The sequence below is a fragment of the Strix uralensis genome, chromosome 8 (assembly GCF_047716275.1).
Source record: "Strix uralensis isolate ZFMK-TIS-50842 chromosome 8, bStrUra1, whole genome shotgun sequence".
Lineage (NCBI taxonomy): Eukaryota > Metazoa > Chordata > Aves > Strigiformes > Strigidae > Strix > Strix uralensis.
This window is the reverse complement of record NC_133979.1, coordinates 29,160,358-29,175,076: the sequence shown is the minus strand read 5'-3', so window position 1 is coordinate 29,175,076 and position 14,719 is coordinate 29,160,358. Positions and strand designations below refer to the sequence as shown.

The following is a 14,719-nucleotide window of genomic DNA, read 5'->3' as shown; positions in this document are numbered from 1 at the left end:
AAAAATAAGGCAAAACCCAGACAGCCTAAACAGCAAGTTCTGCAAATGCTAATAACTAGAAAGGAAGTAAAAAAAAAAAAAAAAAATCCAAAAAACCAACCAAGAACTCCACAGGATTCAAGATGTAATGGATAAAATCAGCCACATAGTAGAAAAAAATGACACTGTTCACACATCATATCTTAACAGAGGCCTAGATGGCCTGACATCTTTTGGGATTGCTATCACTTTTGCTAGTGATTTGCTAGTTTGCTAGTAAAACAACTGATGGAGATCCAATAGCTGCCCACTCAAACCCTATTCTTTAGGCTGACAGGTCTCACTGCCAAATAGACAGATAAAGGCACCATTCTTTCATCACATCTTTAACATCAAACCCAGATCACCCACTTTATTACAGCATGGTTACCTCTCAAGTCCATCCCAACTCCCAAACCATTCCATTCATCCCACCTCATTACCTGTTCCCCTCCCAATCTGCCTCCAAATCAGTTAATCTCTCACAGCTGCACCCTGAACCTGCTCCTTGGTCCCCAGTCTGCCTGTTCCCCAAAGCAACCACCTGCCCCATCCCAACTCCTAATACTCACGTGACCCTCCCCACTCATCTACTAATAGCATCTATTCTCCTCTCAACTTGCTGCCACCTCAGTGCCTCATCCCAGACATACACCAATAAAATGCCACCAGTCACCCCCAAGTCAGTGCATCCCTCCAAACTACCACCTTCCCCCAATGAGTTACCACCAGCACGCTACTCATCCCATCTCTCAGACTACCCTAATCCCACTTTATAACCTTCACTCATTTCTAACCCAGCCTCCCAGTCCCCACCCAAATCTAGGCAGCCACCCCGCAGCCTGCCCCAAACAAATCTATCTGCCATTCCCAAACCACTCACGCCAAAGCCTCCCACCCATCTTCTCCCTCACACCACAATCTCCAGCCTTCTCCAAACCAGCCAGCCCTCAATCCCAATTCTCCATCCACCTCATGACCTCCCATTGCAAAACACTCGCCATTCTCATCTCCCCACCCGTGACCTCCCACCCACCCCCAAGCCAGCCCCCACTACAACCTGCAACACCCCAGCCCCACACCCCATCACCACCCCACAACCCCACAACCTCCCACTCAGCCCCCACTGCAGGCTAAAACGCCTCAGCCCCACAGCCTCAGCTCCCTTGTACTCCCCCAACACATAACCTCCCTTTCTCCCCGCCCTCCCGAACAGCCTGCAACACCTGCCTCCCTCCCCACAGCCTCGCACACCCCACAGCGCCCCACCCCTCAGCACAACCTGCCGCGCCTCAGTCCCACGGCCCCCTTCCACCACCCTCCCCCACCACCACAACCTGCCGCGCCTCTGCCCCACAACAGTCGTCTCCCACACCCTGGCCAGCCTTCCCGGTTACCTCTTGAGGTACCGGGCGTCCTCGCCCTGCATGGTGGCGGGGGGGAGGGAGGGGAGGGGAGGGGGAAGGCCTGGGCCGGGCGCGGCCCCGCAGCGCTGCTGTTACCAGGGGGAGCGCCAGCCCCGCCCCGCGCGCCCTGAGCGCGCACGCGCTGCCGCCACGGCCCCCGGCGGTGAGCGCGCATGCGCACTGCGCCCGCCCGCCACCGGTCAGTCTGTGCAGGGTGGTGGCTGCGCGCGGCGGGGCGGGGCGGGCGCAGCGTCCCCTGCAGGCGTGGGGGAGGCGCTGTCCTGCCGGGCCCGGCCCGAGGCGTGAGGCGGCCTCCCCGCCCCGTGCCCGCCGCACTCGGAGGCCGGGGCACGAACCCTGCTGGCACCCATGGGGATGCCGTGCCGTGCCGTGCCGTGCCGTGGCCCCCTCTGCCCTCTCTGAGTGCAATGACCAGGCAAAGGCCTCTGTCCACCGTGCTAGGTAAGCTCCCTGGGCCTAGAGCCCTTGCAGACCAGGGGGTGTAGTTGACCGCCCTGAGGGCCGGGGCTGCCCCACAGGCCTCGGCACCCCCGCGGGGCCCTTACCTGCTGCCTCAGGGGTTGCCCGTGCTTTCACGGGACGGTTAGTGGGACATGGCAGCCAGCAAAGTTAATGGTGCTGAGGAAAGCAGGGGTATAGGTAAGGCGTGGCCAGAGGTCCTTGAGCCCCGAGTGAGTCAAGAAACAGACCTGCCCTTACAGAGAGATCCATCTGTTTCATAGTTCAGGAAGCTGCAAGGATCAGGAATAAAGGGACTTTATGTTCCTGGTTGTAGTATTTAGGGGAGGATTGAAGAGGAGCTGTTGTTGTGTCCTGCCCCATTATGGCCATCTGAGCTGTTTTCCTCAGTGCATCGGTTTTCCTCAGTACCATGTCTGAGCTGAGTCCAGCCTAAAGGCAGCCTTGTCAGCAAGGTGTTTTGAAATACAATCTTCCTCTTGGGTCAGCAGCATTGTTCCTCACCTGCTGATGTGCAGGAGACATGTGGCTCCAGCCTCAGCCAGGTGGCTGGAAATCCAAAACCGTGATACTGGGAGACCTCATCGCCCTCTACAACTACCTGAAAGGAAGCTGCAGAGAGCTGGGGATGAGTCTCTTTGACAAAGTAACAAGCGATAGGACGAGAGGTAATGGCCTCAAGTTGCACCAGGGAAGGTTTAGACTGGGTATTAGGAAGCATTTCTTTACAGAACGGGTTGTTAGACGTTGGAATGGACTGCCCAGGGCAGTGGTGGAGTCCCCATCCCTGGAGGTGTTTAAGAGTAGGGTTGACATAACGTTTAAGGATATGGTGTAGTTGGGAACTGTCAATGTTAGGTTAATGGTTGGATTAGGTGATCTTCAAGGTCTTTTCCAACCTAGACAATCCTGTGATTCTGTGATATGTTCTTTTGTACAGCCAGCTCCTGAGTTCTCTGTCACTTTTCCTTGTTTCCCAGCCACTCTACAAAACAACCAAATGACGTCATATCTGAGAGGTATCCGAAACCATCTTAATGGGCTGTAGTTTAACTGAAGTTTGTATCAGAGCAGCATCCAGTCCCAAATGGAGATTCCTCTGAGCTATTAGTTCTAATACCTGTGATAGAAGTAAACCAGGCCCATCCCCAGCTGCCTAAGGGTCCTGCTGTTCATCTGGTTAGAAAGTAAATGGCTAACACATAGAACTGGAGGCAGCAGTGTCCTGTTGGCTTTCTGAACTCACTCTGTACTTCTCAAAATAGGATTTTCATTTCTGCTTGTTTTTGTAAAATTCAATAAAACTGTTGTGTGGGATTTGCAGAGATTCTTTATTTAGTTATTTGAGAAGCGTGGATTGTTGTTTGGGTTTCAGAATAAAAGGACAATACCACTCTTTAGCAACTAACAGCACTTACATATAAGATGCAGGGCAGATCCATGCATGCATTGTTTTCTGGAGTATTCTGCTGGACTACAGCCCCATTACCTACAGCTGAAATAGGGTAATGCAGAAATAAATAATAGGTACCTAAGCTTGTGGTTTTATTGTGGCAAAATATTAAGAATAAATACTTAATGTCTGTTGATCCTGTTGAATGCTAAAACTTTTTGTATTTTCATGATCAGTAACAGAGCAGCAAAAAATATTTTGCAGTATCCATACTGTGCCCTGCCTTTTTTTTGACAGAAAATGGAAAAAGAAAGTAGCCTGTGAAATACAAAGTGCTACCTTAGAGAAATCAATTTACAAAACATTGCTAGAACATAGCACTTTTGATACTATCTTACTCTATTTTTATCACAGTAATATTTTCTACTAATGACTGTCATAAAGTAAAATGTATATATGACTACCTGAACAGAGCAACAGTTCTTCAGTGATTTCAGCAGCTCTTCAGATAAGCATGAGCCAAACATTAAACTCTGAAGTCATATAAATAAATACTCTGATATTTCCTGAGTACTAAATACCTGACAATCTCCATCTATTTCACTCAATTTCTTTTTTTAATCTGGTCAAATATGCCTACAAATGGAGAATAGTTATAGACACCTATGGAAAAGTAGGTCAAAGATTACCAGATGAGAATGATACAAAAGAATGTGAGACCTGAAAAATAAGAGAAAAGGAACATTTACTGCAGTTAAGCGTGCCACGATGTTTGGGCTAAAATTAGCTGTTTGTCAGAGCCTGAAAGGACAGCAGAGCCTGTCTCAGCCTGACAGAGTCCAAATGAAAATACCTCAGCTTTGTAGTGATTGAGCCACAAGCAGCGCCAAGATCAGATAATTTTGTCTGTCAGTGATAACCAGTTGATGCTGGGTTTAGCAAACCACATGGTGAAAACATGAAAAGCCTTGCATTGCATGGTAGATTCTTTTAAAATTAAATTGTAAAATAAATGCTGCCTGTTAAAAGGCTGTTCGACAGCCTTTCCCTGAGCAGTTGATGTCGCTTTGAATAATTTCTTATTCCCTTTTGTTATAGTGTGATGAGGTTTATGGCATTACCACGGGACCCTGTGGTAATTCTCCTCACCTGCATGTCAGAAGCATACACAAGGAGAAAGAAAGAGTGGTATTTGAGGTGGAAGGGTGATTGAGTTGCAAAGAGAAGCTGGAACGTGCAGTGTTTCTGGGTTTCTCCTTTTTTGTTTTGTTTGGGTGGTTTAGGTTTTGTTTTTTTTCTTAGAGCAGTTGTAAGAAGTACTGTTTTAGAGTCAAGAAAAGATTTTTTCAGTGAGGGAGTATAAAGAAGGGTGGAAAAGAGCATGGGAGTTTCAGAGAAAAGCAGAATAGGAAGAGAACTGTGGAGGAAGTTGCATGAAAAGTTAGGTGAGAGGAGCGAAGCAGGTGGGTAAACAGAACGAGAAAAGACAGCTGCGGAGTGTTAAGTATAGAAGAAATGGATAACAATATTTTCGTAGAATAAGTGTAAATGAAGAAATGAACAACATTTTTGTTCTTTGTTTACATTGAAAAAGTGAAAACCCTTTTTAATGTCCTTGAGGAAGCACACTTTTATGCAAAAAATTGAGATTCTTTTTCTTTTTTTATCAAGATGTGGCTAGATGTTCTTAACCAGATAGACAGAATACATGCTGTGACATTGGAGCATGACCCACCAAACTCTCTCAAGGTAACTTAGTTTTATTTCTTCCTATTTGTTCTCTTAGTATAAAACAAACTCATTATGACTGAAAAGTACTGATGCTAAGTCTGATTTTGAAGTCAAAAAAGATATTGCCGTTGTCTTCAATGAGCTTTATATGGGTCTTTGGTATATAACCACGAGCGTACATGTTGAAAATGCCTTGGGGTCTGATTTCTTCAAAGTTTCATTGAATCCTACACAGACTTTTTTACTCCATTGTGAAAAATAATTAACCAACATTGCTTTTCTATAGCAAATAGAATTGTTAAAATGTAATGGGTTGATTTCTGTCTTGTGGAATTAAGAAACCAAAGCAACCCTGAGATTTGTAATCCATCAAAGATTGTGTGTTGTTCTCAGGAAAACAGAGTATGGCTGGATTTCCAGGGAAAAATAGCGAATACGAGATATTTTCCTAGCCCCTGTAAAAATGAACTATGTATAAAACTCCTTAAAGCTTTTTATTAGCTAAATAAAGTACAGCAATCTGAAAGGATGACTTTCAGAGAAACATTTTAAGTGATTAGACTATGCTGCTCAGTGGGGAATGAGATGATGTTGTTCTGATGTGCTGTCACATAGTAAGTGATTGAGGTATGGAGGTAATAAACCCTGGGCTTAAAAGTTTATGTTGGTAGGAAGAAGTGAAACAAGGCAAAGCAAAATCTGATATGCAAAGGGAAAGTCTGGCTTAACTCTGGTGGGTGAAATTAATCATGGGGCACAGATCAAGGTGATTCTTGAAAGCCTTTTTGATCAGCAGTGACAGGGACATCTGCGCAAGAGAAGGGCATTTTCAATATGACACATGATCATGCTGGTAAACACTGGGTGCTCTTGTTATCCTTGAACATGAGACTTCACAAAAATGAAAACAGGACTCTCTGTGGAGAGCTTGATTGGTATTTTATAATATATCTAATTCAACACTGGCCTAAGTAAATACATCAATTTGCAGCCCATTTAAAACAGTGAAGAAAATTAGCTGTAGGTTTTCGTTGTTTCAGATGTAGAAAGAAAAATGTAAAGATGTGAAAAGAAGCAGACCTCTTCATTGGGAAGCACAGCTTTCTTTTAACTAGACATTACAGAGCAAAGGGTATATTGTTTTCTCCCTTGGCTTACTCAAATCAGAATTGCTCACTTCCATGAAAGTGATCTTGTTTGATGCCCTTGTACACTCGTTCACTTGGCTGAGTGAGAATATCCAGCTGGTGGTAAACTGACCTCTGCCGTCTTGTGCCTCGGTGCTCCTCAGCAGCTGGAGTGTTAGAAACTCTGCGCAAGGCTGCAAAGCAGGAGTATGGTACTCAGCCTCAGCTGCAGCTGCTGATGTGGCAAAGCAACCACCTACATAGACTTTCAGTGCCTGAGTTGAGACTGGAGGATTGCTACTTATGTCCTAAGCAAGGCTGATCTAAGAAGTGTTGGAAGATATAAAATGTACCGTAATGGTGCTACATTACCTTTTTTTTTTTCTTAAGGGAACAGCCCTTTAAGAGGGACTTTTGCTGTGAGGAACACAACACAGTATGTTGTGTATTTTCATGGAATCATAGAATCATTTAGGTTGGAAAAGACCTTTAAGATCATCAGGTCCAACAGTAAACGTAACACTGCCAAGTTCACCATTAAACCATGTCCCTAAGTGCCACATCTACATGTCAGTGTGTTCTGTGTGTGTATGTTCGGTATGTATGATGCACTAGAATTTGTGTATTTCATTTCTGCTTTTTTTCTGACAAACAACCTGAAATGTAGTATCCCTAGCCAAAGAGCCAAAGATGTGCTTTCAGTTTGGGTTAATTTTAACTGGACTAAGGAAAACATAGAAAGATTAAATATAAAAGTGTCCATACAAGAGTGAGCAGATGGCCTTTCTCTGCTAATCATCTTGTGGGCCTCAGTGACAATGATGGAGATTCGACTGAAGTCAATGAGAGTTTTACCATTGACCCTGATGGGGACAGAATTTCACCTCTTAATGTTTATTAGATGCAGCAGGCAGAAAGCAGACTCATAGCTATAAAGGCTATGACATTTTATGGTTCTGACTCTGCAACCACTCAAGCACATGCTTAATTTTGCCACAGTAATAAAGTTAAGCGCCAGCTTAAGTGTTTTCAAGAAGGGGTCTCCTTTACACTTGAACAAGTCTATATTTGATCATAAATCAGGAATTCCCCCTCTTCCTCATCCCTCCCTTCCAAAAGAAAAGGATTCTGCATGTGATCATCAAATTCCTTCTACTTTGCTCAAAAACAATTGCCATTTTTTTCTGTTTTTGTCAAAAAAAGCAAAGGGAGACTAAGGAATAAGTACCTTAGCTGAAGCAGTGTTGCTCAAGTGATACTTAAAGCAAGTTCCTAATTTCAAACAGATTCAAAAGGGAAATTTCCATGTCTACCAATTTATCGTAAATATTTTAGACAATGGCTGTTTTCTTAGAAAAAGATTTTGCACAACACTTTACAGCCAAAATCTTTTTCATTAAGTTTTTGAACTGTCGTGGACAACACTAGCCTTTTTCTTCATATCAGGGCAAATCCTGCTTCTTTTGCAGATAGCAGCATTTGGGTATTTGTTTCCACTTAATTTTAACCAAAGCACATGAAAGGCATAGCAGAGTGGAAGCACACGAGAGGTATTTAAGCTAGATGAATTCAGACCTGAAATAAAGCATAAAATTTTAGTGGGATAGCACTTAACCAGTGGAATAATTTACCTTAAGATTTATGACTGGATGCTTCCCCATTATTACCAGTCTTTATGCCAGGAGTAGATGCCTTTGTGAAACAAACGCTCCAGCTTACACGGACTCCTAGGTTCATAGCAAATTGTGCTGAAGCAACCTCTTTCACTCTATCCTCCTGCCCCAAGCCAAATAATTTGTATCCGTATTATTCCTCTCACTAATGTCGTCTTCAGTGACATGCATTATAGTCTTCCTGGGGAATCTATTCCAAGACTGAATTACTGTTACTGCAAGAAAATCATTCTTTTTTGTATCAAAGCTACTCAGTCAGCCCATGTTTTTCTTGAAGAGCTGTGCCCAAACCTGGGTACAGTACTTCAGCTGAAGCCTTTCCAGTGTTGAATAAGTAAGAAGGATGACTTCATGTTTATGGGGATGAAGTAATCGTTCTGCTTGGTAGTGATAAGGCTGATCTTGATGCAGGGATCAGTGGATGGGGGTCTTTGGCTTGTATTATACTGAATGGCCAACAAGGTGGTCATGGAAGTTCCTCCTGGTTTTAAATTTAAGAAAGAGAATGTGGGTGATGAGTGTACAGTAAATTCTTTCGCGGGTTCCGTTCTTATGCTAATTTATTTACATTGTCGTTGATAATAATAGAGGAAGTAGTCCACTGGGTAGGGGGGGTGATGAGTCAGTTTTAGACTCATCAGGAACCCAAGCAGATGCTGTACTTCTGTTTGATTTAGTGCACTTGCCCCTTCACCCTACTTGGTCTTCCCAGAACTGTCTATGGCAATGTGCCTGGGGTGCAAGCTGGGAGAATGTATACAACAGAGACAGTTGTAAGGAAAAATGTAACTTACGTGACAGTCAGCTGGGAGCTGATGACAGGCAGGATGCAGAGAGTGAAGGCTCATCATGTGGGCTGTGGCTGCATTTCCCTCACAGTTAAGAGAGCCTTAAGGCTGCACTTGCTTACTGCCTAGACCCCACCTCATAGTCCACCTAGGCCATCGGTTTTGGTCGGATTGGTATCAGGCAAGATATCTTTTGCTGAGGAGCCTTCCAAAACGCCTCTGACAAGAGCAGATGTGACTTGCAGGCAGCCTGAGCTCTGGAGCAATGTGTGTCCAGGTGCTGTCCTAGCCAGGTCAGCACAGAAACAGCCAGAGGGATTGCTGGCCGTGAGACAGAGTGAAGGAACAGCAGGAGAGTGTATGGGACGCCTGGAAGAGACTGTGTCGGAAGAGGAGGGTGATGGTGTTCAAAACAAGGTGCATGGGGGGCAAAAGGAGACCTGAGAGGTGGAAGGGAACATGGGATGAAGAATATTTTATCACCCTCCCAGCTGTACTTTCCAGGAGTCTGGAAAGCACTGCGGGAAGGAAGGATCGGGGGCTGGTCTGGCCGGCCTGTGGGTGAGAAAACACAAGAGCCCAGGAGTTCAGCTCTGGTAATTACTATTTCTCATGAGCTTCTGGGTTACAATAATGGAAGTTTTACAGTGCTGTTGAGCTGTGTGTTGAAAAAACAATCCTTCAGCTTTCAACTAATTTAGTTGCCATCTGTAAGCTGTTTAGGTAATTCCCCTCATTTCACTTTCCCCATTTAATTTTGCTATGTATACCTTTTCTTCATTACACCTTCTACATATGCATTTATATGGGCACAGAGTAGCACATAGGTGTGTAACTCAGGATTTTCTGTAGAACTGGAAAACACAGTTGTCACTGATGTGCTTTGTGGGCAGAACGGGATAATGCTAGATACTGCAGCCCATCCACAGACTGTAGGCATTTTGCTGTGGGGGCCTGTAATCTGTTCCTCACACCACTGTATTTCGACAGACACAGAAAGTGCGAAATACATAAATAAAAAGTGCTTTATCCTACAAAACTCCAACGTTGGCATTTGTATAGATGTCTGAGTTTCATTTTGTTCCTTCTGTACAAAATTCAGTTCGCTGTTGGATTTCAGATTTCAGAGTTAACATATTAAAGTTGTCCTTAGTTCACCCAGCTCTGGCTAACTATTGCAACTCATATGATTCATAAGATTTCCCTGGAACCCAGGGGCATATCAGTTGTCGTGGCAGGGCACAGCGAGGTGAGTTAATTAATAGCATTCCAACATATCCTGGGCTTTATTGGCTAGTAGTGAAGAATCCCAGAAGAAGGAAAGCACTATAATTGTGCCAGATCCATCCTGTGTTTCCTATAGTTTAGTTCTTGAATTTTTTTCATATATATTATATTGTCTCGATGCCAGTGCTCATGGTCTCTGAAATTAAAAGCATTCCTCATAAAAGGGATTATGAGATTAAAAATATTGCTCATAAAGAACACGTTGATCCTCACTGGGAGGATGATAGATGTAAAAACATCAAATTACCAATGTCACCAAATAAAACTAATTTAGGAGATAATAGTGCATTTTTTAAAGAAATAGTGGGGATGTGTTAGATTTACAAACTGTAAGAACTTTCCTTCCCAGTATTCTCATTCTTCATTTATCATTGTATAATAAGAAAACCCCTTAAACTTAAAGTTAGTCTCATACAAATGTCACTTGCTAGCTTTCTTGCTAATCCAGAGGAAATATTATCCTAGTGGTCCCTGAGGTCCAATGTCTAGGTGTTGGATACATGATAAACTTACTTGAAGCTTTCTTAGTGAGATATAGTCCTCTGGAGACAGCTGTGGATTTAATTTTTCAAGCTTTAGTACAACCTAACCCCTTAAAAATAAGATTTAAGTTTCCCTTGTCAGGTCACTTAAGAGTTTCTTCTTTTGTTTTACTCTTTTTTTTTCCTCCTCTGCTACTTGCCCAGACTTCTAATCCCCAGCCTCTGGAGGAAACATTTAACCATCTCAAAGTTTTCATGTCTTGATTATATTTTGGTTCCAAAGGACAACACACATACATTTGGCTTTTGAATGGTTCTAGTCCGAGAGCTCAGATACAAAGTGTTCATGCAAAGCAAATAGTTTCCAGTCTTGATCATTTCGGTTTCTACTTTCGGTTCTGAACAAAGGTGTTTTTTGCAAATTTTGAGCCACTCCTCTGTGTAAGAGCAGTATTTCACAAGAAGAGGTGTGTTTATAGTCTCTGCAGTCCATGTTCCCATGTGTTTATGCTGTCCAGGAGTTGGGCTTAATCTAGTTTTCTTGCCCCTTGATACTTATCACTTAGTTTTCCAGAAACTGAGTTTAATGTTCCAAGGCATGCACAGGATTTAACTGCATAGTTCCTGGTATTGTGAAACTCCACACAACTCAGAGACAATTTGAGGATGAAGGCTATCCAAGCCAACAATGTCACAGATATGGTATAGCTGAAATGCAGGGGTAGTATACTTGTGTTACTTTTACTGATCCAGTAAAAACGCTGCTTACAGCTCCTGACCTCCTCCGATTTCCCTGCTGTGCAACACACCCCACACCCCCCCCAGTTTCTTTCAGACCATTCCTTCTCAGGAGATAAAGGTGAAAGAGGCCTTTCAAGGTCACTTGTCAGATTTGTTCCCTACAGTCAACTTTTCTTTTTTCCTTCCACCTCATTTTCCTTTGACTGTCTCAGGAAATTAATTTTATCTTGCCTTACCTATTTGTGCATTCATCAGGTCTCTTCTTCCTCCCTCTAATAACGTCATGACATGTTGGCCAAGTGCAATCACCATTGAAAGATGTGCACAGAGTTTGAAAGTTAGTTAAGTTTCTAGAGGTTTGTGTGCTCTGGCTGCCAGGTAGATGAGAGAGACCCATGATAGGGACTGCACTGGGGGAGAGTTAAGCAGAGTTCAGCTCTTTGGCAGCAGCGAGGGGTCAGGCACTCTGTGCGTACTAGCCAGCCAGACAGCACAGATGAACGGGCTGGCCAGGCGGTCCCAGAGCAGCTCCAGACTGGCTGCAGCACAGGCAGTTTCTCTTCCAGGGTGGATCTTTCACAATAGATGGCAAATGAGAGGAGGTATGTGGTTTATTTCAGGTAGAAGCAGTAAGACACAAATCTAAAAGAAACTTAAGTGTCATGTTGCTCTATGGCTCACAGAGCAACACCTTTTCCAGTCTAGTTTTAACTGTCCTACAAAAATGATGTTCTCCACCACTGCTGTGAAATGTGCTGCTGTAGCAGATCAGGGGAATGCCAATCTGATGGTTGCCATCCTAGCCAACAGCAGGGAGGGGTCCACAGAGCTCCAGGTCTGAAAGCCTGGGTCTTAACATCTCAGCCTCTCTAATAAGAGAGGCATATTGCAGAAGGTTAAATGATCTCTCTAACCCATGGTCTGCCCACATCACTTCTTTCTACAGATCTGTTGTTATCCATTGCACTCTCTACTTGTGCAGGTTGGATGGAGTTTCTGTTTTGTCATAAGTTCACACTACAGAGAAGGGCTGTCCCCTCCTGGCATCACCACTCCCATGTCACGTCACCAGCATGTGCCCTGGTACGCCCAGGATGAGGGCCTTCATGCCTGAGCCTTCCAAGAGTTCGGAGAATATCTGGTCTGGCTCTGTGCAGGAGCAGCAGAACCACCCAAAGCACATTTCCTAGCTAAGGGGTTTAGACTGTTTCCCCAGGCATCACTGCCGTTTGCTCTCAGAGACAAGATAACTGGGCAGGATGTTTTTTGGTCTGAGCAGATGGATCAGTCATATGCCTTAGGTAGGAAGGATCCAGCTGAGAGGAAGTGGAAAGGCATGGTTTTCTGGCAGTGTTGTGTGCAGGAGCTTTGATGGAATTGAAAATAAAGCCTTGAGAGACTTTTTACCAAAGCATATTTGGCAGTTGCGTGCCAGAGCTGAAAGACATTAAGACTAACTTATCTCCCACTTGCCCAGTTCTCCCACAGGCTTTTCTGTATTGCTTTTTGTGCTGTTTCCTGAGTGTGCAACATCCTCTTTATCCTGGCTCACCAAACCACTATCCCCTCTGGTCACTCCTTCAAACTCTCAGTGGCTGAGACAGGCAGTCTCCAGACCCCCTTCCTCCCTGGTTAAAGAGCTGTGCCTGCATTCTTAAACGCAGAGCTATGGGGGAATATGAACTATGCACACACGCACGCACAAGGCTACAGCTAACTTGATCCTGCATTTTCCAAAACCCACAAACCCTGCCACTCAGCCAGAAGGAGATTTTTGTTAGCTTTCACCTAGAAAAGGAGCTTTATCATACGCTTGAGCCAACAGAGGGCAATATACGCAAAATTCATTATTGAGAAGAAATGCTTTTAAAAGACAACTCTAAGCAGCCCAGCCCTTACTGTATCTGGAGTCACATATCACAGTGAAAGGCGGCATTCCATGCTGGACCTAAAACCTTCTCAGGCTCCATCAATTAAACCACCACATATGGGGTGGAAGAGACTCAGCAAGGAACTCTCACTAGGGTTCAATGAAAACCAGATGTTGTGGGCACAGCTGTCATGCTTCTTATCAAGAACAACAGAGCAGCCCCTGCTGCAGTTTCATCAGGAACCCTGCCCTTCCTTCCCTTCAGCCCCAGCACTACTGAGAGTCCCTAACCAGAACCAAATAAAATCCTCACGGCCAAAGCATGCAGGAGTCCTCCCCAAATATCGCTATTTACGTTAGCATACTGTTTATGGGTCTCCAAATCAGGGTCCCGCTGTGACTGTCAAAGTGCTTGAGACATGATGAGACAGGCTCCCACTCCTACCTAAGAGTGGCTTCACTCACTCCCTTAAAAATGTAATTTAGTGTTGGCTCCAGAGCTAGAAGGATTAGAGGGAAAGAACTGTGTATTCCCTCCATAGGGATAAAGCTCTGGCCAATTTCATTTACATGAATTATAATGTATTTACCCATAGGGCTCACATGCTGTGTTTTGTTGCTTTAGATGGAATTCCAGATTGCTAAATTCCAATTGTATAAATGATAACAGATTGCTGCTGTGACTGCACCCATGAAAGCCCACGGGAATTGTGCAGGATATGCCCTGAAGGGCGTGAGTCATCCTGACCTACAGGCAGTGAACTCTGCTTTGGAAATGTGGTTCAAAGCAAGGGTTTCTCAGGAGAGATCAGAAGGCCTATCCCAGGGTTGGGTCTTTGCCCAAGGACCTGTTTTGCTCTGCATTTCCTTGGGTCCTTTTGCCACAAAGTGATTTTGCAAGACTAGTCTGCTGGTGACAACATTATTATTGTTTGCACTTGTAAATGATACGCTGAAACCAAATTTACCTAAATTTAATTACAAATAAACAAATAAAGAAGTGGAAGAAGGGAAATAGCCCTGCAAACAAAACAAAACATTTTGTTTGGCCTGACACATAAATTTTTTTTTGGGTGAAAGAAGAGAAATATTTCAGTTTCTCGTCAACCCAAAACAATATTTTTTCTCAATTCCACACTCAACTCAAAACCAAATTATTTTCACAGTCATACTTCTGAAGACTGCTGAGTCTAATTGGACCCATGAGCAGAGTTTAGGTGGGTGAGGATTGTGACTAAGAGTTCTGGACTTCAACAAGTCAGACAATTAGTGCAGCCATTGTCGTACTACTGTTTCCCAGCTTGACACCCAGACACTGGTGTACACTGTTGCTCTGAATAAGCCACGGAAGCTGCAGTTGGAACAACACAGGCAGTTGCTTTTCTGGCTGCAGCAAAGGCAGTTGCAAAGGTTACCACCTGCCATCCAACCTGCAGCTGTTCTTCACTGCCCTCACAACTGCACGTGTGCTCACTGCCTGTGCCTCTTCTATCAACATGATCGTGTGGTTTTCAGGAACTTTTAAAAACTTGTTGTCAAAGATAAAACAAAAATTACTTGCTTTAACCACATCTATTCCTGACAGCATACGCCAGGCGTGAGCATGAGGGAGAAAAATTAATATAGAGGCCTTTTTAAGATAAAGAGACATCTTACAGCAATCCTGATGGCTTGTCCGTGTAGAAATCAGGTTGCATACCAGGTGTTTTGCAGAACACAGTAA

At 44.2% G+C, this 14,719-nt stretch overlaps 2 protein-coding genes across 3 annotated transcripts in view; one reads left to right on the top strand and one right to left on the bottom strand.

The window, feature by feature from the left end:
- KIFAP3 (kinesin associated protein 3) overlaps positions 1-1,547 on the bottom strand; it is a 69,535-nt gene extending 67,988 nt beyond the window's left edge. For both annotated transcript variants that reach the window (XM_074876895.1, XM_074876896.1), the window contains exon 1: positions 1,416-1,547. In XM_074876895.1, the coding sequence (XP_074732996.1) occupies positions 1,416-1,447 (32 nt within the window). In that variant the 5' untranslated portion in view covers positions 1,448-1,547. The remainder of the gene's footprint in view (positions 1-1,415) is intronic.
- Positions 1,548-1,714: 167 nt separating this feature from the next.
- NTMT2 (N-terminal Xaa-Pro-Lys N-methyltransferase 2) overlaps positions 1,715-14,719 on the top strand; it is a 39,403-nt gene continuing 26,398 nt past the window's right edge. The window contains exons 1-2 of the mRNA XM_074876884.1: positions 1,715-1,886; positions 4,969-5,046. The gene's annotated coding sequence lies outside the window, so the exon portion shown is untranslated. The remainder of the gene's footprint in view (positions 1,887-4,968; positions 5,047-14,719) is intronic.